Genomic DNA, 26,953 nt, shown 5'->3' with positions numbered 1-26,953 from the left:
TATGTGAAAAATAACGAGTTAATGAAAAACAACTGTGTAAATGTAAATATGTAGGCTGTCTCCAATTGTAATCAAATACTAGAAATCTACATAACAGCAGGTTGAGGCAACACATCAGTTCCATTAGCACTGAAACGCCATATTCAACGCTAGTTTTGCTAACATCATAGCTGTAAAGCATCAGTGCACTCTGATATCTGTCCAGACGCACAGACGATACCTGAAGCAATTGCATCTATTTGCACGAATAATGCCTTTACAGCTTAGTCATAAATGCTGGAATTAGAGTAGAAGTGTGTCTCAATCTAAATTGCACACCCACCCTCACCTTCCCTCTCTCACCAAAACTCACTGACACCCACACTGCCACTGACTCATCACTGCTGCCAGTGTGAAATTGATACTGTCACTACAACAAATACTACCATAACATCAGCCACTGACCCTTCAGTTGCTAAATGAGCAGCAATGCTGCTGCTACAACACTGTTTTAAGGATACACACGACTCTTCCATGCTTGTTGCTAGATGCTGTTTGACCAGACACCAGGTCACTGCTGGTGAGAGAAATTACGTTCACAACCCTCATCTTGAGAAATGTATCTATTTTTACTGCGTGTGTGCGTTTCTTTAACGAGAAGGAGACTGAGACTAATCATCATGTTTCTGTCTGTACATGCAGATCAGATGTATGAAGAACTGTCTGTCCTCAGCTGCTGACAGCGAGCAGGACAAATAGCTTCCCAACGTTGCTTTAAACTCCATCTGTGGCCTGTGACAGCTGAGACCTGCAACCTGACAACCCATAAAATCAAACAATCCCAAATACAATCAGCCGTCTACAGATCTATCAAGCATATCTGAAAATGTTCTCCCTATTTTACACGATGTGACAGACAACAGGGAAAAAAAGACTAGAAAAGACTTTGTATGGAGTGAAGTTGGAGCCAGAGGGCGAGGGAAACCTTACGGATGTCCTCAGAGTTTGATTTCCCAGACAGCTGGGTTAAGTTCAGGTCTCATCTCCCTTATCTATTATCCCAAACAGCATATCTTTACTTGAGGTGACACTGAAGGCACCCACAGCTTACGGCTATAATTTACCACTGCAAAAAAGCATGAAAAATATGCCTTAAAGAAACAGCTCTTGCGACAAGTTTAACCATGTATTACTTTTTTTTTTAAACACTGTGGTTTTGTCATGCTTTCTTGTCCTTATTTGCTCTTACCTTAATATTAGCTGAGATCTCCTGGACTCCTTTGTTTGCAGCATCCTTGATGATGGGGGTAATGAGGCCCTTGTCAGTGGCCACAGCTATTGAAATGTGGATTGAATCAAGGGCACGGGGTCCCTCACCAGACCAGGTCACATTCACCTCTGGCATCTCCTAGGATAGAAACTTCAGAGGTCAGTCCATATTCTGACATATATGAAAAGTAGACAAAGAGATTAAAAAAGCTGTCCTGATGAGGTTACGAACTGTGTCTGTGCAGTTAAAGTAATGATCTCAAAGATTCGTCTGTTAAGTCACTATCCATCACCGAATGAAGTGACACAATGGTGATTGAGCCAGTGGCCTACTAATGAAAGCCTTTGCATTCGCAGTATTACAGACTGGGTGTCTGGTGCGACTTTTGTGGAAAAAATCACAAGCGTCGCCCAGTTAGTGGTTGGTCTACCAGAGAGGGTAGACGGAGCCAAGCTGCTGCTTTTCCGGCCCCTCAAGTGTTGCGAGTAAACAGTAATCTACTATGGCTGAACTATCAAAGAAAAGATCGACACAATAGAACTTCAAAAATAAGTATAAAGTAATAAATATAAGTAATAAATGAAAATCCAAAGAAAAAGAAACAAATTTGACGCTCAGATGAAGGAAAAAGGTTTGGATATCTGGGAAGTGTGCTCCCGCAGTTACCGTTTATCGCCATGGGTGCCGCCAAAGTGTATGAAACTGAAATCTTCGAGATTACAACTTTAATGAGAGTGGAAAAGCAATTAGGATGGCAGTTAAATGAGCATTATATATCAGTGAATATGGGGAAAATCATTGATCAATTAGGTGGATAATGATAATGCGTAAATAATCAGAGGAGTCGATATGGATGAGTCTGCGGCGGTGGAGCTAAAATAATGAAATATAATTTTTTCACAGGATAATATTTATGTATAATTCTTGGAGTAGTAGTGCAGAAATATTTCATTTACCTATAAAAAGTACAGCTTAAAAAAAGTCTAAACAAACTGGCCCCAGAAGCCACTTCCTGGCGTCCTCAGATAAACTCAGGCTAAAACTGCTTCTGCCAATTTAACAGTGTTACACAAGAGAATCACATTTCTCAGTTTAGAGCTGAAGCCAATCCAAAGGGGTATTCTGGCCTTGTGAGAATACGTACAGTAAAAAAATAATAGTGCCTGGACTATGAGGGAGGCATGTGGTGCTTTGGCGTTTAAAACTCACATGAACTGGAACACGTTTTTGTTCCACATTCCTCACATTAACTGTAACACATGCAACAAACAGGCAGGTTTCTCAGCTGCTGCTGGTTCTAATAAAGCAGTGTTTCATACATGTCTTACTACTGTCTGTGTGCTGCTGAGCTCCCATGATGTTTGGAACATGTTAGTGCTTAAAGTACAGCACATACACTATTACAACATCAGTAGATTAAATGAAGTGCTTTTCTTATAAGATTTGCCAACACAGTCCTGACTAGAATAACAAACTGACCAGAGGACTGGATCTATTTTTCCTACATCCATCGTCATCAATCTGGAACTTTCTTCACAGCATGTACCGGTATTTTCTGTTTTCTAAAGCTGCTTATGAAGATGGATGGTTCAAGAGTTTCCTAAGAATTTCCATCAACAGCCGTAAAAAATAACAAAATCAGTAGAGTCTGCGTCTAAATTTAGCCTCAGCATATAAGGCAAGGTTCTAGCAACCGGTCGATCCAAAACAACAACAAGGAAAAAAGAGAGAAACCTGGCTTTAGTAGTCAAATGATCCCCACATGTCTTGGATAACATTTTAGGTCAAAATCAAGTGTTTAACCTTGTAAACGTCTCCATGTGGTGTTTCTCATGTGCTACAAGACATATCAGGGACAACATAAGCAGTCATCTCCATGGCTGGGTCTGTCTGCTTTTAAACTGCAGTGTACCAAGGACAGGCTGAACAACACGTTTTCAGATTGGCAGGTTTGTGACGTCACAAACCTAAGGAGCCAATCCTGTTAATGGACGGGGTGATGCTGTGCATATCATTATGTGCAACCTATGGCAACCACTTCGGCGATGCGCGAGCCAGCTGTAACAGTCATCGTAATTTTTGCAAACTCACGACTGACTGCTAACATTAATGTTACTACTACTAATTACTAAACTTCAAGCTAGCTAAGTTTCAACAAGTTGCCACTAAACGATGGCAGAGACGAGTTGTGCCCACTATGCAAATGTGCATAGTGGGCGGGGACTTTGCAGAGTCGGGAAAGAAGGAGATGCCTTGGGAGGATTTTTACAAAGTAATTAAACGTATTTTGCAGAAAAAACATATCAGACACAATTTATTATTTCAAGCAGAGCATTTTATACGTCTTTAAACAGGACTGGAGCTGCTCTCTAAATACACCCATGATTAGGTAATAAAAAAACAAAGACAAACAGGATACATTACAACATAGATTGTGATCAGTACTTACTTTCAGTGTAACAGCAGCTGCCTTGATAATGAAATCGTTAACGGACACTTTGATTTGTTCTGAAAAGACAAAGAAGAAACAGCCAGTGAGCTAAATTCAAGCTCTAATCAGAGCAACACAAGTGACTTCTGCTTAACACCATTATTAAGGCTGTAAGATAGTTGGATAGCTTTTAAAGCCTGGGTGGGGGGTGGAGGTGAAAACAAAAGGACATATGGGCATTTATCTGTACAAGACCTGTGAAGTGTGATGAGCATATGAGTGATACTACGCATTCCCTCACATGGAAGAAAAATGTCCGATACCTCATCTCCTATTGACCTAGACTCCAGCTGATCAGAATCAGTCCGAGCCTATAGCCTCAGTCACAAGCCTTTTCCCCACTCCCCACTCTGTGTGTGACACCAGTGGACGAGGCGAGCTTGGCATCGCTGCCAACTTTTACCAGTGTCTATTAGTGCAGTGCCAGACCGTTATGAATGCTGTGAGCGGGATGATTAACGAGCTAACCGTGAAATCGCGCTGCTCCTGAACAATGAGGCCCCGCAAAAACAACCGGGGAGAGAGAATCCCTCAATACACACACGACCTCGCTAATAGGTCTGGAATGGCCGTCCCATTTCCTCCATCACAGAGACAGGACCCAGAGAGATTTACCTTTTGTTTGACAGCTAGGCAAAGTTAAGCTAAATAAAGCCGAATGTGTGACAGAGTGTTGAACTGAATGTTAAAAAAAGGCCCAAAGTAAGCGCAGATTACATTTAGACAATCTTCAAAAAGCAGCCGTTAACTACAAATATTTTCTTGGCTTAATGTAGCAATCAGTTGGAAAATGACTGTTGCGACACGTTGGCAATGTTCCCTTTCTCTGGTTGTGGTATGAACCACCCTTCAACTTAAGCAGACATATCAGGGGGTTTCACAAGGGGCTGCGGTTAGCTCGATAACAGTTGCTAGGGAAGTCAGTGTGGCTGAAAGAGTAAAGGAACAGCTTTACAAACAAGGGGAAAGGTCTGCCAGTACTGTAGTTACTATTTAGGCACTACCAGACTCAAGTACAGCATCTAACTTACTGATACCGCATGGACGAGTTCTTTTCCATGGGCTTATATACATACATTCTAGGCCCCAAGGCTTTGAGGTACCACATTCACTCTATGTTAACTCCCCAATCGGCAAAACTATGTGAGCATACCAAAAACCTGTGCGTGATTTTATCCTTCTTTTATCATCTTATGAATATAGCTTAAGTTAGATGTTTACTGTCACGAGCATTTTTCTTCACAAAGCTTCATTTTTACTTCTTACAAATCTGCATCATGTTGAAATTTCAGCAAACTTAAGGCCCGTAAATTAAAGTCAATCACAAGAAAAAAAAAAAAAAGTTTCTTTTTCTGTAAAAACAGTGCAGCACACGGAAAAGGAAGTCGTTTATCGCAAACCATCAGCTACACGCCCCGGCATGTTCACAGGTGTCCCCAGAGGCTTCATCGTCGCCAGACTATAGCTGATGGGATCCGAGTTGATTTCAAGTGCACTAGATTACTGCAACGCACTTTTTGCTAGACTGACAAAGCAGTCGTTAAACTCCAGCTTATCCAGAATGCTGCAGCCAGAGGTTTGAAGGTTTGAACACATCACTCCCATTCTAAAATCTCTTCACTGGCTCCCAGTAAAACAACAAATTGATTTTAAAATACTTCTCATTGTTTTTAAATGTACAGTATGCACGGCTTAGCTCCTTCCTACATTGGTGACATGCTCACTGAATACACACCGAACAGATCCCTTAGACCGTCAAGTAAAGGTCTCCTCCTTACACCTAGAATTAACTCTTAATCTGCTTATGGCGCCTTCAGTCATTATGGTCCCACTCTCTGGAATTCTCTACCAATTGAATTAAGGTCTTCTTTTAAAAGTAGACCTACAACATATCTTTACTCAAAAGCTTTTAGTCAGGTTTGAAGTGAGCTCGTTGGGGAGGATTTGGGTGTTTGTGTTTGGTTGATCGTGTCTCAGCTGTCAGGTGGCCGGTTGTGTGGGTGGGTCTCGGGTGCGGGGTTTGCCGTTGTGAGTGCTTTTTTTTAAAATCTGTTTTTTGTACACAGTGTCTTTTTATGTTTTTGTGTTCCTATTTTACATGCTTGTCATGTTTGATTTTTATCCATGTTTTTAATCTAAAGCACTTGAGTCTGCGTCTGTCGTATCAAATGTGCTACATAAATAAACTTGATTTGATACATTACATGATAAATTATGTAAGGCGCATCAAAACACTCTAAAGAATCCCTTTGAAACCCTTTGGACCAGAGGGAAATGATTACTCTGACAGAGCGCTGGCAGCAAAGAACAAATTCAATCCCAGTTGTGGGTTCAAAAAGGTTGTTTTTTTTAAGTGAGCCATTTCCAGCAAACCCATCACACAAAAGGAAGAAAATAAAGATAAGAGTAGCATGCTATGTGCATGACTAACTGTGGGTGTGTTATCAAGATGTGATCAGCTTGTTGTAATGTGCGGTGTGAAGAAAGGGAAGATGTGATCAGAGTCAGATATGCATGTTTTTGAGGTCCACACACCATTTGGCTCACACGGTTTGCCGGGCCTCTGGGTCCCATTCAGTCATTTTTAATCCCCATTCATACCCACGAAAGATATTAACTCCACCCAAACTATGTGTATCTAAAGAAGCACAGGTACATGCACCAGATCTTCTTTCAATGCAACAGACTGTCCTCTCTGTCGAACGAGCAGTCATGTGAAAAGCCTGAAATCCACATCTTCATGGAAAAGTTCCCTCCAAGTGTCGCCATCAGACCTTCACTGTAGAAGATAACACTGCAGGCATGGAAAACATATTAGCTAATGCGTACACTCACAACACTACTACTCTATTTTTACCTTTGGCCAAGTCTTTGCGGAGGTGCATGACGGCAGCCATGTCACAGTCCACAGAGGCGTACGCGTGGGGGATGGTGGTCTTGGATTGCGTTAGCCTCTGAGCGATCACGCGGCGGACATTTGTGGCTGGGATCTCTGTGAAAGTACCCTAAAGCGGGGGCAAATGGAAAGAAGGGCAGTGATTTAACAAGGAGAGAAGGATGTTTGATTGGCAAATCTCAGCGGCCATCAATAACTCAAGAAGGCATGGGGGTAACAATGTAAAGATGCTATTGACAAGCTTGTTACAATGAGTTAATGATTGGTTAGGAGTGGCTGGCTGGCTTTGTAAAAAAATGTGTGCATCTTGTTATTTATAGACCCAGACTCTGACACAAACCATTGGTGGGTTGATGGGCAGTTAGCTGTGGCTAATGGTATCTTGTAATATTTTTAGTGCTACCACAGAACATGCACTGTGGTGTGTAAGAGTGTTTGTGTGTGTGAGAGAGAGATAATGTGAGGAGAGCTCACCGGTGCTCCTGGTTTCCCTGGTACAGAGAGGGGAGGTATGTTGGGCCTGCTGCCTGGGGGTGGAGGCGGGGCGGCTGGGGTGGGGACAGGACTCGGGGCAGCTGGGGCAGCTGTGGCTGGGGTTGCTTTGGTGGCAGGAGACGTCTTCAAGAGATTCAACGCATCTCTGGTAAAGTAAAAAGAAATTATATATAGTCATTTTAATGTCTGTCCCATAGACTGAATGACCACTGCTGACTTGCTGCAGTATAGGTTATAAAGCCCGCCTCCTCCATGTTAACAGATGGGACATGAGTCAAACTATGAAATCAAAATACACGGCAAATACATTTTTCTCAAACATGATTTCTGTCATTATAGTTCGTTCTTATCATGCTGATTTACGCCCAAGTGTTAATTTTTCTGACAAGTTTATTTTAATTAGTTATTTGATGCTGTCAAAAGGATGATTGACAGCTCTGTTGACAAATTAGGCTCCTGCAGAGGATTTGTAGCGGATTAGCAGAGTAGCAACTCCACCCGCCGTTCTCTACTGCGCAGTCTCTGGCTCCACATGCGACACCAGCGCAAGATGGCAGCGTCTATCACAGGGCTATTTTGGCTTCAATTTCGTACAATGATAGCAGATGGAGATGTGTCATTCAACTATATATACAGTTATTGGTCTGGAACCCAGATAAATATGCCCACTTTATGATGACATACAAAGTAATTTAGGCTAATTTATTTTTTAATCATTATTATTGTATATCTAAGTCTGCATACTTCATACTCGAGGACAGCTGACGTGGGTGGAAATAAATGGACAAGAAGTTGTAAATATAACCGAACCAATATGGCAGTCAACACAACACAGCGCTGGTTCAGAAGAGGACAAATATTAAATCTGGAAAAGATTAAAATTTCATGATGTTAAGACACATTCAAGGACAAACACATACATAAACAAATGCTTTCCAGCCAGCCTTTCCACAACAATACTTTTTTTCAGCTCATTTTGTTGTGCCCAAGCGAGGTGGTTTATTCACAGTTAAACCGATGATCTATTTCAGTCTTCATTTGTGGACTGTATTAATGACGGCCTAATTTTAACTGTGAAAAACAACTTTTTCCTCCAGCTTGAAACGTCATTTCTTTTATTTCGCTTTGACCATTATAGATGAAAGTTACAAGGGTAGAAAACACTGGCGCATCTCATGACAGCAATAATGCATTATTCACCCATTTGCTCCCACTTGGCGAGCTTGGAAGCAGCACTCTGCTAGTTTTATCTGGTTTGTATTTGTGTCAGGCTCCCACAGAGAGAGGTAACTTTGGGTTGTCCTCCAGCGGATTGGCACCATGAGAATCATTTGCTAGTCACAAACAAACCCCAGCAGGGTAAGGCCGGGCCGGATCAGGTGTCAGCTGCAGCTTATTCAAAACCTTGGTTTCATTACACCTCCCTCTGGCATGGACTTCCCTAATCTTCATACATCATCTTTTTCCTAAGGGACTACAATAAAACAGCATGGACAAATACAGTTCTGTTAAAGGAATCTAGCTATAAAAGACACCTTTTACATCTCTGATGAGAGTAGATTCCCAACTCACAGATTAACACACAGCTAACATGAGGGATTCTTTCTACCTCAAGCGTACAGTAAACACCAGACTGATCTGTCCTGGATTTTATTTTTACCCATTCATTTTGGTCTCAGCAGCAAAAGAGGTGGGAGGGGCAGGTATCAGGTGCGCCTGCTTGAAGCGCTCTGGTTCCAGTTCAATGCACTAGGGTCCAACTACTCGCACACATCCAGTCTTTTGTCTGGACCAGCTGCCTCTGACCTCACCGTGTAGCCGGGAACTGTCTGGGCCCCACAGCTATTCTCTCCCTTTTGAGCTGCATCTTTTTATGTCCCCTAGCACGTTAGCTCCTCCCTTTCTCTCTCTCTGATAGGAGTGTTTGTTTGTGGAGGGACTGAGGAAACTTGGAAATCCCCCAGCTAACCTGAGAAGAACACACTGAGTGTCCCATGATGACAGAAAGAAAAGAAAAAGCAGAAGCAGCACCATAAAATAGGACAGAAGAAGAACAGAAAAACGGATTCAAATTAATAGAAAGTTAAAATGTAAAAGGGAAAAACTACAAAAAGGGATCCAAACTGCTGAGATGTGCAAAAGACTTTTTCTTTAGTGAGAATATCAAACATACATTTAAGAGGAAGTCAAGTCAACAGCAGCCTACAGCGGCCGTTTGGCATTGACACCATAGATACCTTTTGTGTAGCAGGCTGACAAAGTGCTATTCACACCAACCATTTACACCCGTACTGACAGCCAAGGCAAAGAAGCCTCTGAAAGACTGAGGGAGGGTGAGCAGAATATTAAAAAGGGATCGAGGCAGCTCTCGCACACGCTCAAACGCACACAGGAAATGAGCACCGAATGTACACAGATGAATAAACTTTGCCTTCTACTGCCACCTAGGACAGATGGATAAAGGGGCGTGGGAGCTGCATGTCTTTTACATCCAAATTTAAAACAGAGAAAATGTTTCTGGCAATTTAATAGTACAGTACGGCAGCAGTAGTAAGCAAAAAATTAAACTGATCTTACAGCACTTAGATATGTAATTACTGAACATTTATAACACACCTAGCCTGCTTAAAGGGCCTTAATTGATCAAGTTTCACCAGGTGTATCCTGCTTTAACTATTCTTTATACATATATAAATACATAGATTTGTAAGAGTTATCCTCTCCACATAAATAGTAGTATTTCCCGAGCCTTTACACAGGGTACAGGGATACTGGTATATAACAAGAGGGCCCCAATGATGAGATATAAAAGAAATAAAGCAGCAATATAAATGTCTTTATTTGTACACAATCTGAATTTAACCCTCACTACTGATTATGTAACATGCTATGATCTCATCCCTGGGTTGCGTGACCTCTGTCATTCATGCCCACTATAGAGGGGCCTCAGTGGAGCAGAGGTTGGAATGGGAGGGGTACCTCTCCTTGGTTTCAGTCTTATCTGATGTGCCAAAGGACAAAGGAAGGGAAATAGGGTCTATTTAGGCCTCTCTTAAAGGAGCTAAGCCTATATGAAGCTATAATGTGCAAGGAGATTTGGTTTCCAACAAGAACAGAACTCTTCAGTCTCTCGGCATACCTAAGATACAGCTTATATAATTATGTGGACATATATAATGAAACATATCTACTGTAAAATCCGGTGTGTAAGACACACTTTTAATACTTTTTTTCATGTATAGGGTGCGACCACTATACCAGTATAAAATGCAGAGAGGTATGTTATTGTGTTACGGTTACCCAGAAGATGACGCTATCCGGTTGTTAAGTAGTGACATCACATCTCCGCATTAAAATGTTTCCGGGTCCAACGTCTCCTAGTTACAATATGCTACCGCTAGCTACAGCACCAGTAGCTAGCAAGATTGCTTACTCGACATGGTAGGCTGTAATTTGTGTGTTTTTTTAATGTGTTTTAAATGAAAATAAATTGAAATAGTGTTGAAATAACCTGTATACACGTTTTTATTAATAAATAGCTATAAAAAAACTTCCCTCTGAGATACCCCCCAAAACAGACTGCGACTTAAATCACGGATTTTATGGTAAATATCCAAAGTAATGGATTTTGGTTAAAAGAAAAAGGCCTTATATAAAAACCTTATAAACTTGTGTTAATTTACAAATAACTCGATAACAGATGACTGTATTTTATTGGTTTCATTTCAATAAAGATTTTTTTTGTGTGTGATTCTTTTGAATATCCCACTTATTTGTGATTGATTAGTGTTTTTTCAGTGTCCTTTCCTGAGTTTATGTATTCACCATCTTCATTTGCAGCTTTTCCAAACAGGAAATCCACTTTGATAAAGAGAAGAAAGACACACCGTCCATTACTGAGCAAGGTGCTGCCTAAAGAGTGAAGCTTTGTGTCGTTCTTTTTGTCTGTGGCTTGGCCAGCAAACGGTTTCGGAAAAGCACATCATTTGATTCACTCTGCCTCTCTGCAAAGATGCACACCGTTTTTTTTCTAAAACGTCTCTGCGTCAGGACTCTTTCAAATCAAGCAGATCCTTCCTCTGCTTTCTTTCAGCATCGACCTTCCCTTCTGAAGACTTGCAGGGCTAATTAGCTAGTCTAGGTGTCACCGAGTGAATTGGCAAGCCGAGACCAACGCGGGAGAGGTAACTGAGCGATCAAACTGCCAAACCGACACAACAAAACATAAAGGTATAATTAAAACTGCCTCCCTAATTAAACAGTTTAAACTTCAGAACCTGGAAATCATGTTGACAGCCCTGCAGCAAGGAACATGCTCGTGTTTATTAACCCTGACAATTAATTTCAGCTTTACACTGAAGGAACAAAAGGCAAAAAAAACATAATTTTCAGTCTTCCCTTGATGCTTTTTAGAAAACATTTTCTCTCTGCAGCACTGTGGCATCATACTATTTAAATTGACAGTACACTATTTAAATTGGCTTAATATGAGACACTCTCTAAGCTGTAAACACTGGTTATGGGATTTATAAGACAGTTGGTTGCAAACTTATAATTCGCAGCTTTAAATGAGCAAACTTTGCTACATTGACAACGAAGTAATTATCAAGATGAAAGGCTAACCCAGGGTTCGGTTTAGGCATCTTCATGCATTTCTCTTAAATCGTCTAAGACCCTCGTGATCGAAAACATATGGTCTGCGTTTCTATGGTCACCAATGGGTCCTGGAGACTGGGTTACCATGGCGACCTAACTTGCTTAATGAGATTCCCCAGCAGGGTGTAAGGTGGGTAACGAGAGCATTCAATCAGGTCCCCTACTGACAGCAGGTGGCAGTTAGAGCAGAGTGTGTGCGAGTGTGTGTTCACAGCTTTATGTAGTGTGACATTACCATATAACGGGATTAAAGCACCTGAAGTCTTTTTTCACTTATCAAAATTCATTTTTTTCTTTCACACTTCCTACACAGTGGCTTTAACCTGCCGCGCTCCGACTGACACCTCTGTCATTTAGAAACACCAGTGTGTCATGGAGGCCACAAGGGGACCCTTTCTATCTGAGCCCTAAGGCCTGTTCTAATGCCAAACCAGCCCCTGCTGATGAAACATCACTTTCTGTGTAAACAAATACAGTGGAACACTGGAAAGAAAAGTTTCTATATCTAATATATTTAATAATATATAATAGTTTCTATAATTGAATTGAAGTTTAACCAATCTGCATGGCCTTTATTTATTGTAGCAGTTCATAAAATTGAACTGGCGGAGGTTTTCCAGGGCCCATTGGAGAAGCGGATAGCGTCCTCCAAAATCACAGAGCCAAATTGCATTATTTTCTACCATAAAGACATTAACTCCCCATAATAGCATGATAGGACTGAGGTTGAATAATCGGCAAACTGGCCCTTTAAGGAGGGAATACCTAACATGGAATATATAAACAGGCCTTTAGGCTAAATCCAAATCATTTCATACTCACTCCTTGGTGATAAGTCCTCTTGGTCCAGTGGGCGTGGCCAGTTTTGGGTCTATACCATGGGTGTCCAGGATGTGTCTTGCTGCTGGACTCAGGCGTAACCTGGACAAATAATAATAATAATTATGATAACTTAGATTTATATAGATTTAGTTTCAAGAAACCCAAGGACCCACTTTACATGGTAATTCAAACCAAAACACAAGTACAAGGAAAGAAAACAAAGTGAGCTGGGAGGTGGTTGTTACGGATTGTTGATCTTGTTGACCAGTTTTTTAAATGAGTCAATGGTTGTTGAGTTGTGGATCTCAACAGGGAGAGCCACACTGAAGGCTCTCTGCCCAAAAGTCTGCAGGCGGGTGTGGGGAATGGTGAGCAGGCATGTGTCTGAGGAGCACAGATTCTGGGACGGGGTATAGAGGTCAGAAAGGTACTTTGGAGTTGTGGGTGAGAAGGAGGATTTTATAGGAGATGCGGGACCTGGCCAGTGAAGGTGGATGAGGGTGGGGGTGATGTGTTGCATGGGACAGGGAAATGAAGGGCATACAGTTTGAAAGGCCTAACCTTAATCTTGCTGGTTCTAACTCTAGGAAAGATATTAAATATGCTCTACATTTCTTGCATTTTAAAGAGGAGAAGTTACTCTATAAACTAATCCTAGTTCAGGTTCATATGATAGTAAGTCAATTTCCAGAACATGGTGAAAGGCCTCATAGCTTAGCTAAGATAACATCTTCCTTCTTGGTTTTAGTTCCACTTGACATGACAGCCTTAATATAGCCCATTCCCATAACTATCCCCTCATAATCATGCTTGCTGCACAGCACTTCCACCTTTCATCTCTCACCTCTGTCACACTGAAGACGCCGAGGTGCAAATCTGGATCTGTGGGATTAGTTAGCTTTAAATGTTTGCATAACAAATAGGGCCTGTTTGCCCTGTGGGAGCTCTTCTGCTTTCCACAAGAGTGTGTATTTTGTAAACAGAGGTAAGAAGGATCTCACACATTTTAGCACATAAACAGAGAGGGATTATCCTTATCAGCGTGTTAGATGGTGGTACCTGAACCTGAAGGAGGTCTAAGCAAATCCGCTGTTTTTGCTTAATACCAATACAATAGACGGGTATAATTTCAGCTGCTAAATAGAAGGAAGAAGACACTCACGGGCCTGACGTGGCTGCTGGCGGCGGAGGTGGAGAGGGGGCAGCAGCGGGCACAACTGGGGCAGCGGCTTCAAGCGTAGCAGGTGGAGCTGCGGATGGAGCAGCAGCATCCGGAGGGGGGATCTCAACCTGCTTCCAGTCCTGCCCTTCATCCACCATGAGGGCGATGAGAGTTCCAAGGGGCACGTTGCGACTGCCCTCCTCCATCTGTAAAGAGGGCGAGAGAGGCGCTTAGACAGTATGTAGAGAGCATTAGCGAAGTGAGTTCAGCCACCTCAGAAGTGCAAGTGAAATTGCTGGAATAAAAAGGTGAAGGACTGCATGATAAGGATGCAAAGAATAAAAAAGAAAATAGACAGTGTTTAATAAGGACACTCAAGAAAAATGCCTTTCAATTAACATCAATTTCAATCATTTTATTTTCTTCCTGTCAACTTTAAAAAGCTGCCTGTGCTGGAATAGGCTCCTGCAGTGCAATTGATGTATTTTCATGCTGCTCAATGCTGTCAACTATTGATTCACTATCTTGTTACGGAGTAATCCAGATCCATCCCAAGCCTCTTGCTACGTTCCCCAAGCTGCGCAAGGTGTTGTTCCTCAGTCAATATTGATCAGTGTAAATGAAAGGCCAGGCACAATACACAGGGCCGGGCTGCTGCACTTCATCTCTTTTCAAAAGGTATCCACTTAGAGAGCTGCCCCCAAAGGGTGTAGCTCGAGACGAGGAGAGAGGCAGGAGGAAAGGAAGAACTGCCCATAAAGGCAGACGGATCCCGGCTGTGTTGTTGTATTTCATCATCCAGCATCACAACCAATCAGCAAAGAGGTGATAACCTGCACTTTGAATCACCTGATCCAATGAGAAAATAAAGAATATTTCACTATAAAATGGAGCAAATTGGAAGCACTATTAGCATACCCACAGTTACTCCACCCCCATCCCTCCCTCTAGCATGCTGGCAAAATCAAAAGCAGCACTTCAATAATCATAGCCAGCTAACTGGAAAGAACAGCAGGATATACGAACACCTGCGCTCACTGGTAGAAAGAGCTGCATTTTCACGCTCATCCTGTGCTCATTTAGTTCAATGTAGACTCCTGCAGCAGGGATATGGAGATAAGGACAAAAAGAAACTGCAAATCAACTGGCAAGTTTAGCCACAAATGCTAACTATCCTGATACCAATTAAATAATTAGTATTGATAAGCTGAATCTTGAACAATAGGTCTGATGTGTGGCTGCTGTGAGAAGTGATGGATGAGGGTAAGTGTAAGGTCCTCTCAGACTTCTGTAAATTTCCACACAAGTCCTTCTCTTCAGTCTCCAAAGGGATTTTTCCACATTTAGAGACTTGCGATCAAGACACAAGCAAAGCTGTGATATGTGATATATTGTCAGACAACCATTAAGATATCTGCGTGGGACTAAAGGAAACGGATCCCTAAAGAGACCCAACGGCGAAAATACAAGGTCCATAATATACTCAATTTACTCAAAGCACTATGACATGCTTAAAAACACCATGATGATCAAGTGTTATCACCAACAGTCACAAAATGTCAAAAGGGCTGACAGAATGCAGAACAGTCAGGTGTCTATCAGACAGAGCGCGTGTTTTTGTTTTTTACTGTTGTTAAGGCAACCACTGAATCATTCGCTGTCATTAACCTAACCGTTACTGTAACTGACAGATCTGTTCCTGTTTATTTTGGCTAGCTAAAATACTTAACTTTGTGTTCAATAGATTAGTTATATCTAAATTAAAAAATGGACAGGCGGAGGACACTTGCTCAGGCTGTTCCCAAATACATTTAACACAGGGAAACAGAGATCCGTGTGGGGCCCGCCTCTCCATTCACCCGATTGGACAATGACAGAAAACGCCAATGACATCGGGCGCTTTTCTGCTTTGAGTTTACGCAGCGCTCAGAGCGTCTCCCCAAAAACTCAGCACAGAGCGTAAAAAATGTAAAAAAAATCGAATTGAAAACAACTACAAAAAAGCTGCTAAAGTGCGCTCTGTCGGATCGGGACCTTACAGTGTCAGTCATGAGAAAAAGTATAACACATGACACATAACACATCATATCAAGTCTAGGAAAACCCAGGAGCAGAGATTTGCACCTACTCAAAAATGTTATTTGCATCTTGTGTTTGTAAAATATGTGAGGAAATATAATATGGTAGAATATATAGAGGAACTGGCCCCTTTAATAGAATGGTAGACTCACTATCTGGCTCTCTGTGCTCCTTCCTGTTTGCTGCTGCTCCCCCACCCTAATTCCCATTCTCAACCAGCACAAACATATTCCAAACATGTTGGGAATGCTGTCAAATATTTATGCTATCCCCAATGAACTGTAGACCGGTGTAAATTTAGACAGCCTGATGGGACGTACAATATTTTACAAGGAACTGCAATTTATAAGCGATGAGGACCTAACGATGTTACACTTATCAGTACTGAGGAACACAATGTGTAGGTTGAGCAATAAGCAGTGCATTAATAGCGACAGCAAGGCGAGTGCATTTTTCACAAAAGTGGAAGTGGTGAAATCCATGACAGTGTACACCACACTGTAAACACAAGAACAAGCAGGAAATCCAAAAGCAGTTTCACACACACCATCACACACGCACCATCACAACACTGCTACTACTGTAATTGGGTGGAATCTCTCAGTTAAATCACTTGCACTGTTTACAGACTGCATGGGTGCCTAGGAACGCACTCATGGTGTGGGGCTCAACACTGCCATCAAATGGTTATAAGACACACTGAAACCTATGGGAAGTATGGGTGATGCTCACACCTCAGCTTTTACAGTGATTGAAATACAGTATCATCTGTGTTTGTCAGAGTTGGCTTCACTACCGCTCGAGGAGGTGCTACGAAGAAAGCTAGTACTAAAATTCAGTCTTATTAAGTCAAATAAGAAGCAACAATTAATCTTAACAGTCTTCCAGTACTCGTGTCTTTAACGGTACACCATATAAACCTAGAGTAATTGGGTAATGTGTGATCTTCCTGTCTTATTCCCTTGGACAAGACCCTGACAGCTGTGGATACAGACCGTCTGCTAGCATGATCCAGTCTTTAGCCTCTTCTATGGCAACATCCTCTCTGTGAAAAGTCGAACAGATCTCACATAGTGCTCTTCAGGGACCTCTCCAGAGCCCATCAGCTACGCTAATCATATTACAAAGTCAGACTAGCCAATTTATGAGGTTTAACCTACTTGTTACAGAAACTGTTATCATACGGCCATACCAGCCCCCTGAGAGTCTAACAGCTCAGTAACAATAAAATAAGATTGTTGCTCTTTTTAAGGAGTAGATTTTCAAGATTTAACCTGAGAAAGCATAAACAGAAAAAAAGATAGAAACCCTTGTTCGGGGAGTGAGAGGGGGCTCGTCACCGATCAATAGAGCATGACAGATATCGCACAAAGAGGATTGTAGCCACATCCTTCTTCCAACCAATAACAGTCTGCCGGCCCAATAAAATCCCACACATAAAGGCACAAACACACGATTCAGGCTGCAGCTCCCGACTGAGCTCATTCCTCCCGAGGATCGTGTTTGTTTGGCTTTTTAACCGCATAACCGCAATATTCTGGGTTTAAACCTCGTATTAAATGTCACTTCTCTTCATCGCTGCTATATTTTCAACTGTGCTACACTTTCTGTTTCCTCTAATGGCTCGATGCCCTGAAAATATTCTATCCTCTCAATCCCTGCCATTTTCCCCCAACGCGCTCACTGCGGGTCTTTCTGGAAGGAAAATATGGACTAATTCAATTCAGCTTTCTGCCAACAGCCTACAGGCTATTTTGAAATGACTTGGTTAGAAATTCTTGAGTCGTCAACACAAGCCTTTCACCTAATATGACCTCAGACTGCAGGAAGGTTAGAGAGTGATTTAAACCAACGATTGATAAATTGATCCCTTGGATGACAGGGCGTGGAGATGAAGAGGAGGGGAAAGGCAGTGATGAATGGGAATCTGACAGGTTAGCACTGCAAGATGTGTTAGATATCTTCATCAATGTATCCATAGATCATTTGGTCCTTTCTGCCATGTAAATCATTAAATCCATCACCAGCTCATCCGCGCTCAACTACCTTCTGATGTACCTATCAATCCATTTCTGGACCTGTATCCTGTATAACATTCATCTTCACATACACGTCTGAACACAGAGGAGCTACATGTACGTGCAAACACACGCATGTCACTTCCTGCTATGATTGATCGTACCCAGGGCAGCTTTTCCGATTGAAGCCCCCGGGTCAGGGTAGAGCGAAGCAGTAAGAGTATGATGAGATACAGTAATCTGTGTTCATGGTGCTGGTGCTTCAACCCCCAACCTCCACATCTAGGATCCATCCCCTGTTTGGTCACCCCCATGAGCAATGGTTGGAAATTGGTAGAGGGCCATAGCAGAGCTTGACCCCCATAAATAACCCCTGTGGAGCACAGGAAGTCCCACGTCTACTGAAGCCCGTCCAGCGTTTGGCCACAGGAGGTAATTACGGCCGCCTCTAAATTAGAAACCTACTGGGTGCTTGGAGAGCCACAATTACACCTCTAAGGGCTAATGCACTCTGACCCAAACAAAGTGGATGCAACATTGGCCAAGCCGTGTAAAGGAGGAGTGTACAAATCTCTGACATGCTGCCACAAGCTGCTGTTTTTCTTATTAATGATGCACATACTCTCCATCACACACACACACACACACAGAGGGAGAGCTAGGGGGCTTATCTAATGCAGACCATCTTTCTTTGCCAGCTTCAGCTCTAAAGCCCCCTACCCCCAATTCTTGGGTGGTTGCTATGGAAACTACTTCATCCCCACAGCGGCAAACACAAGGATGGAGTAAGGGAATGTGGAGGAATGGACGCATGGGAAGTGAAAGGCAGGAAAAAGACACATGAACCTTTGGCTGACAAACTGGCACTAATCCCTCTGATTATTAATGAATGAATTGAGCCATTACTGTGTTTGTGCCTGCGCATGTATGACAAGACATGTGTAGGACAAACGCATTCGTGATTGGCTGTGTATTTGTTAAGATTGCATAAAACACCTAATTAAACATGGCTGCTCTCAGGCTTGTCCAGAATGTGAGCGTGTCCAAAAATACACAGCCCGGGAACATGTATTGTTTGATAAGAAAGTCTCTGTGGCGTGGAGTAAGAGTGTGTGCTGTTGTGCAAGGACAGCAAAAGCACAGCAACACCTCCACCACCCTTGAAAAAATACTTAAAAGGAAGCACAAACTGTTGTGAAATTATAACCGCCGTTCCCTCCTACTTCCTAAAGAGCAGTCAGATTTATGGCACGTCAGTCAAACAGCGGAAGAAACATAAAACATCTTCATCTTTTTGTTCCGGGGGGGACGAACATGTGGCGGAGTACTGATGAAAGACAAGCGACCGTTCCTGTCTTTGGCAGCCTATTAAAAATTCAGAAGACAAACAGGCCCAATGAGGGGGGTGGAAGGAGGGGAATATTTGTCACTGAAGACACCTCGTCAAAGCTTTGCTGTCGCTGAAGCGTGGCCAATTAGCACAGGGAAAAAGGAGCAATGCAACATTTACGCATTAATTAACAGGAGTGTTTCCATCTGAATGTTAACTCATTTTAAAACACAACTTATGCAAAACGCTGAATTTACATGGTTTGAAGATATAACGACAATTCTCATACTGACACACACTTAGCAGCATTTGATTACTCACTCAACCCAACACATTCATCGGTAACGCACCAAGTCTAAGAGAGAGAAGAGGTGCGTGTGCTCACTCACCAGTATCTTTGCCAATACGCCGTCGTCATTTGATTCCATAGTAACGACAGCCTTGTCCGTCTCGATCTCACAAAGGGCGTCACCTGCTGCCACGGCCTCACCTGGAAAAGTTAAAGTGGGCAAATTTTAGCTGTGCAATCAATTTTCTATTGTTCTAATGTGGTTTTGAATCTTGTTGGTAAAGTTTGTTTCGTTTTAAAAATTGTATACATATCTTAATTTAATTATTTTACGAAGCCTCTCCTTCCTCCTGAAATGAACAAGCCGTTTTGCTATTCAAAGGTTAGACCTTAGCCACGATTGGCTGACACGAAAGCCCAGTGCACTGTGCGGACAGAATCGGCAGGAGGTATCGGAACGGTAAGTTGAAATCTTGACAACGACTTGACTACAAGCTAGTGCCAGAAGGCAGCCTGAGGTGAATGACGGTGAATGGTGGTGAATATGGCTGGGCGATATGGCCTAAAAATAACACCAAACACGTTTTACGATGTTATTAGATCTTTTTTTCTCTCTTTAAAACAAACTAAAAAAGATGAAGGAACTATTTCAGATACATTTTGTTTACATTGTGTTTTGTTTACAATACAAATGAAAGCAAAGATGAAATTCCCAATAGGGATTAATAAAGTGCTAAACCTAACTTTAACCAAACTCACTTTTATAAATAAATAAAAAGGAAACTCTTGAAAAGAATGGATACCCTGAAGGAAAAAACTTTTGCAAACAAATTTAAAAATATTTTTGCATGCTATATATAAGAAATTATACATGAGCACAAACTCAACTTTATTTTCTTACAGCAGGGAATGGTCTGCTCGCTGTCGGACACTGCAAACCCTGAACCACTTCCAAACGGATAGATATTGACAATTTGCCTGTGTCTGGGGGGGGCGTTACTATGAACTACGGGAGCTCAGAGGTTCTGCAAAGCTGTGGCGGTTCCCTGCCGTGTGCACCCAAGTTAGGTGAAAATTGGGTCAATTTATCGCCCAGCTCTAACGGTGACTGACGATTGGTCGATTTCGGGGAAAGCAAGGTTCTATGTAGAAACCTGCCGCTGATCTGAACGGCCCATTTCAGAGGCGACCTTTTTAAACATGTACACAGAATTATGCAGTTTTCAGTTTTTCAATAAACACACAAAAAAATCAAAACCAATGCAAAAAATGAGATTATCCATTTAAAAGAACGGCCCCTTTTAGAACCACATCCTACAACTTTGACTATACTACAGCATCTACATGACATTTTAAGCATCTAATTCCCAACATTTTTGTGTATTCTGAAGGGGTTTCTGGCCTCTGATTAATTTTCTCCCTGATTGGACATGAATGAATAACGATCATCAGCAGCATGTTCAAAACAACTGCTCTTTCACGGGGAACACACACTGAGGACAAATTGGTTGGAAGAATCCCATTGAAGGGACAAAAAAAAAAAAAGGTTACGCAAGAAGATATCTGCTCGGGCTCTGGCCTACATATCAAACGAGGAGCCTAATCAATGTTTCATGGGAAAGAATGTGAGATATGGAAACGCAGCGTGTCTGATGGAAGGCGAGATCTCTCCTTATCCTCAGGATTCCTTAGAATTCCAGTAGATTCCCACTGGTCCACCACACGAGAGCTGGAATATATTAGCATCTGCTTAGCAATGAAAGAGGGCAGCAATTAGGAGCCAATGGTTCGGTTCTGTCATGCTTATGTATCTATTTGGAGCTACACCTGTTCGTGCAACAACTCCAATTGGTTTTTAATGGAAATTACGCAGACAAATGGAGCTTATTATCTGCTTGGACAAAAAGGAGAGTAGTAGAAATGCTACATGTCACCTCCCAGCACTGTCAATTTCTAGTAGGTAGCATTTGCAGGCAACAAAAGAGTGAATCTTCTTTGGGACATGTGCCCATGTGCTAAAATGAGAGGAGGTAAGCAATACGAGATAAAGGTCAAGGGTTATCCATATCCTTAATTTGGTCACGATTTAATCTTCTGGCGGAAGAAGCTGAGCATGTGGCAAAGAGCAGGAAAAACAAAGATGGGAAAATTAGCAAGACAAATATGTAAAACCTCAAATTACAGCCTTAATTGAAAAAGACGTGAGGTTTTTAGGCTATGTTTAAGGTAGAGTGATGTGTGTGAAGGAGGATCAGGGTGGGTCAAAGGAAAAGGAGATGAGGATGGGTGAGGGGAAGGTGGAGAGAGCAGAGGGAGTATTGACGTGGGAAGGCCCCTGAGAGCAGGCGGTAGTGGAGTCAAGATTGGATTTGTATGAGGCTTTAACGCCGTATGACCCCAGGGGTTAGGTGCGATGTGCAATATTAAAGATTAAACAGGCGACCCCGGGCCTTTTTCACCTCTGCTCTGGCAGAGAGGCAACGGGCAAAACAACAGAGAAGATAGTTAGTCTGTAGAGGTTTGCAGGCCAGGGCTGTATTAACCTACCTGCACACACTGTATAAATCTGCTAAAAATAAGATGCTATTTTTGTTTTCAGTGGAAAAACAGCCTCTTTCACCGATACATGCATGGTTTTATTAACATATAAATAAAGCAGGAAGATAAAACAAAGGTGTTTACACACTGCAAAAACAGTTCTTCAAACAGATTTCCAGAGTAGAACCGTTCATCAAATAAAAAATAAGTGTTTTTGTTCGCTCTTTTAATCCATAATGATGAATTAACGCATAAAAAAAAGCAGCATCCCGGATGTGTTTTTCTTGTCACTGAGAATTTATCTCTCCCTTTCTCACTTACACACGCATGTACATATCTCACCCCGAGCCACAGAAGCACATGGCAACACAGCGCGGCAGCCAATCAGAATTCAGCATACCGCCTCCTGATAAATGAGTGTGTGGCTGAGGCGCCTGGCTGAGCAGAGTTGCTAAGCATTGATGAATAGTGACTGCACTGTTTCCCTGAGCCAATTACCCACCAGAGGAGGCCCTCAGGTGTTCCAGAGCTCAGGCGTCTGCCTTTACGGAGCGATATGTGATGTCATCGAGTAGATGATTAGAGCTAGTGTTGGTCCATCACGGAGGGAAGGGGAAATACTGAGCTTTCTGATTTGATGAACACAGGTGCAGGAGGTGGAACTGTGAGAATTACAGTCATTTAGGCAACCCTGCCTAAACCAATAGGTACTTTAAGCTGTGTAGTTATAACAAGTCAGGCAGAAACATGAAGTAATGAGAGCTGGAAAATGAGGTTGTCTTTTTACCTTCCTTCTTCAGCCATTTCACTATGTTTCCCTCCTCCATGGTGGGAGAGAGAGCGGGCATCTGCACTTTGACAGCGCTGACACCTACAGGAAGGAGAGAGAAAAACACTTTTTACATCAGGGGTGTTTCCTTAAAAATCATATGCAGAACCTACCTACACCCAGGTCACACACGCACACACACACACACACAGAGGTAGCAGTGTTTGGCTGCAACAAGGCCTCCAGGTGCGCAACATGTTCGACTTAGGAGCAGATCACAGGAAGAGACAGGGCCGCTATGACAGTAGAATGCTGGCAAGAACGCAGGCAGGTTCACTTATGTAATTGTGATCCTGTGTGACACTGCGCCAGAGGCTGCAGAGGCTGGTCTTTGAGTTACCATCACAGCCCCCTCGCTGTCACCAGCAGCAGTCACTCAGAAGGTCAGAGGTCAACTGGCACACAGCACTGTGTTGGACACTGGGTCCGCAGGCCGCCAGAGGCACTACTGCTTTACTACAACGAGCCTGCAGCGCTGCAAAGTGAAGAATAGGCAGGACCGGAAAGGAAGACGTCACTGTTCAATGTGTTCTTTGTGAACTGCTCACATGTTGCAGACATTTATGATGATGTACAGAAAGAGGAATGTTCTGTAAACAGATGAGGCAGATAAAAGGGGATATGAAAGTGTTTTAAAGATATTTTCTTAACTATTGGATGTGACCCCAACACTTCAAACACAGCCCATAAAGACTGCGTCCTTGAGACAAGATGTTGTTAAATAAAAACACTAGATTAAACATTATTAGGGCTTAAATGTATGATTATTATCATCTGGTTAATCTGCTTATCATTTTTCCAACAAACTCCAAAAACTGCGAAAAAGTAGAAACTCTTATAATAGTCGCAGCTCTACATGTAGCCGGTTTGTTAATTCAGTAAGATAAATAAAGAATCAAAAATGATAAAAGCTGGTCTTTTCAACCCTGCAGTTGATTCCTACTGTTGAATACATGGAAACAAAACACTTTTTAAATAAGCTATTTGACAGTGTCTTAATGACCATGTATGGTTTGCTGCCTTTGCCTCAACTCAGTAAACGTTTCCACTACAATGTGCAGATCCTGTGTGGTCTCTGCTCATGTTGTGAGCTGCTGCCATCTGCTGGATATTTGGGAATGTCACAAAACTTGGATGACTTTATAAGGAACATTGTTTTGAAACTTCACGCTTTACATTTTTCCCCAACATCTAAAATAAACTTTACCATTAACCCCTTATTAAAACACGTATTCACATATCTTTCTGACCCTCATTAACACATCAACATATTTATTGAAAAAAGCAGAAGGTAAATCGATATTATTTATCATTCAGACTTAACATGAATCATTCTTTAACACATGTCTCTGTGTGTATAACGTGTTACAGCAGTGACCTGGAATAAAAGACAATTTAAAACTGAAGTATTAAACTTCTAAATAGAGATAATTAGTGCTCCTAACATTATTTCTGGATCTATAAGACTTCTGTGAAATGGTATAATATAGCAAAGAGTACGGTCTAGACCTGTGAAGTGTCCTGAGATAACCTTTGTTATGATTTGGTGCTATATAAATGAAAATGTTCTCCCCTATCCTAATAGTGGCAACTAGGGATGCACGATATTGGACTTTTTGCCGGTATCCGATATGCTGTTATTTTCCAACCCTTTTCCAGATTTCGATACCGATATATTAGGCACATGTTTTTTTCCACCTACTTGCAGAGAACAGCAAGTCTCCCCTGTAGTGGAATTGATATCATGCCGACTCTTATTGTAGTGGCCCACTGGCAGATGCAGAAATAACATAATACAGTGCTTTTTAAAATGTACAGATTCACTGGGCAAGATAAGAAAACTACTTGGTTTGTGTACAAAATGCCATATTTATTTTTATGCAACATTTTCTTTTCTTTTTTAGGGAATCATCGAGCATTTAGGCATAATTAAAGCGTTGTTTTATCGGCAGAAAATAACCTGTAGATACAGATAATGTGCCGATAATATCATGCATCCCAAGAGGCAACCTGTCATTCACACACTTGATTTAGTACAGTAGTAAATTACAGGCTGTGTAAGTAAAAAAACAAAACACCAAAAACACAGTGGGTATGACTTATTGATTTGTTTTGACCCTAACCAACATCATCCATCTTAATTATGTTGCACAAAACCTCGTCAGTATTCTTGGCAAGATTTTACTAGTCTGACCTCGGATACAATAGGCCTTTTTAATAAATAGAGGCTGCATTTGAACTTTTATTATCCTGCTTTGGTTTTATAATGTGTTTGCATTGTGCATGCTTGGCTCACTGTCAGGGTTTAGTGGGGCGTCTGACTAGAGCCAGCCATCATTATTGTATAAGTAACACCTGTGGTTTCTTGATATTAGAAGTCAAAATGTCTACTGTGAAAAGTAATTTCAGTTTTGAACTGATTATATAATATATAATATATAATAATACTTTTGCAATTCATTGCATTTGACTATCTGGGATGTGACAACTCTTGCCAGTGTGAGAAACTACAGTTTACATCAAAGCATCTTCACACTGACAGATGACATGAAGGGACATGCATGGCCGAATAACACTGGTTGCACCTCGGACTGCTGAGGCTTTCTGTCAGGGAAAAATCAAGATGTGCCTGTAGGGCTTTTACACATAACTTATGTAATGGCAAGTAACGGACAGCTTTTTGGAATCGCAAATTGGACGCTTATAAAATAAAAACGTTAACTGATTTGAAGCAAGATCATCACAAACAGCTTCACGTTGCTATTTATTGATGTCTATTTCATTTGATTCTTAACTAACACTCAATCCGTTTCCCAAGCAAGTCAAAACCTCTCGAAAATTCATGAATGACATGAGTCCAAATTTGTGACACTGTTACAGAGATGTTGGTTTCACGCTGTTATGGATATTGACTTGACCAGCATGATATAAATATCACGACTGGACCCCGCCTTCCTGATATAACAGGCCGAATAAATCCCTCAAAATTCAGGTTGAAATGCGACACAACATTCACCCCATTCAACAACACCGTTATTAGTTACCGAGTCATTGAAAACGACACCGAAGTAACCTAATTACACGATTAACAGCAGCGGGAAAAAAAGATGACAGCAAATGTCAGCGGCTGTCAGCTCACACAAGGACAACAAACTATCCTTTTATTAAACTGTCAACACTCACCGAGAAACCACGGTGACTGAAAGAAGTGTCTGACATGCTCCTGCCAGGGATGTGTGGCCCATATACATTTATTAATTTGAGATAATCTCAGGCCAAATAAAATCCCTTGACGACCGAGACGCAAGGAGGCCGCCATGTTGTCGTCCTCCGTCGGTGAGACGTGTCCGTACAAAAGCCTGACGATAAAAAGGAGGGGAGGGGCAAAGATTTGATTATTGATACATTTAAGTGAATATTTTGAGAACAGTCAACTATAGAACACTTGAAAAAAATACAGTGATTCTTTAATCGTACAATTTGCACAAAAATGTTTTATTGGTTTGTTAAAACATTTACAAGCAGGCGAAAAGGGAGTTACTCTTTTCGGGTCCTTCGAGGTCCTTATTACTGTTATTCTGTTGCAGTCGAAGTTCCCTGTACTCAGTGCGCTGTTGCACTCTGCTGGAGGGAATGTGAAATCAGAGTCAGAATCAGAAATACTTTATTTATCCCCGGGGGGAAATTTGTGCGTTGCAGTTGCTCAATACAAACTAGAAATATGAGGAAATATAGAAAATATAATTAAAAATTAAAATAACGTAAAAATATGTAAAAATATCTTAATTATATACAGGGAATGTAAGAATATATGTAAATTATATATACAGGAAATGTAACAAAATATGTAAATTATATATACAGAAGTAAACATGTGAATTATATACACACTGAATTGTATACACATTAGTGTAACCATTTAAAGTAGGTGTCTGAGTGTCAGACAGTCAGAGAGTCAGAGGGATGAGTTGAAAAGTTTGCTGGTCACAGGCAGACTTCCTGTGGCATTCTGTGGTGCATCTTGGGGGAATGAGTCTTGCACTAAACTTGCTCCTGTGCTTAACCAGCACATCATTGAGTGGGTTGGACAAATTGTTCA

General features: G+C 41.7%; 1 protein-coding gene across 1 annotated transcript in view; it reads right to left on the bottom strand.

Annotated features, from left to right (window-relative positions):
* pdhx (pyruvate dehydrogenase complex component X) overlaps window positions 1-26,176 on the bottom strand; it is a 30,665-nt gene extending 4,489 nt beyond the window's left edge. Inside the window, exons 1-9 of the mRNA XM_069686513.1 lie at window positions 26,038-26,176; window positions 22,813-22,896; window positions 19,588-19,688; window positions 13,772-13,977; window positions 12,610-12,708; window positions 7,111-7,276; window positions 6,598-6,745; window positions 3,699-3,757; window positions 1,229-1,387 (exon numbers count right to left, since the gene is read on the bottom strand). Coding sequence (XP_069542614.1) covers window positions 1,229-1,387; window positions 3,699-3,757; window positions 6,598-6,745; window positions 7,111-7,276; window positions 12,610-12,708; window positions 13,772-13,977; window positions 19,588-19,688; window positions 22,813-22,896; window positions 26,038-26,173 — 1,158 coding nt within the window. The 5' untranslated portion in view covers window positions 26,174-26,176. The remainder of the gene's footprint in view (window positions 1-1,228; window positions 1,388-3,698; window positions 3,758-6,597; window positions 6,746-7,110; window positions 7,277-12,609; window positions 12,709-13,771; window positions 13,978-19,587; window positions 19,689-22,812; window positions 22,897-26,037) is intronic.
* Window positions 26,177-26,953: the final 777 nt, after the last annotated feature.

Source organism: Semicossyphus pulcher, unplaced genomic scaffold (assembly GCF_022749685.1).
Source record: "Semicossyphus pulcher isolate SPU_LCO1_2020_fin unplaced genomic scaffold, fSemPul1.0.p SCAF_8, whole genome shotgun sequence".
Classification (NCBI taxonomy): domain Eukaryota; kingdom Metazoa; phylum Chordata; class Actinopteri; order Labriformes; family Labridae; genus Semicossyphus; species Semicossyphus pulcher.
The sequence above is the reverse complement of the archived record's forward strand: the minus strand, read 5'-3'. Positions and strand labels throughout refer to the sequence as shown.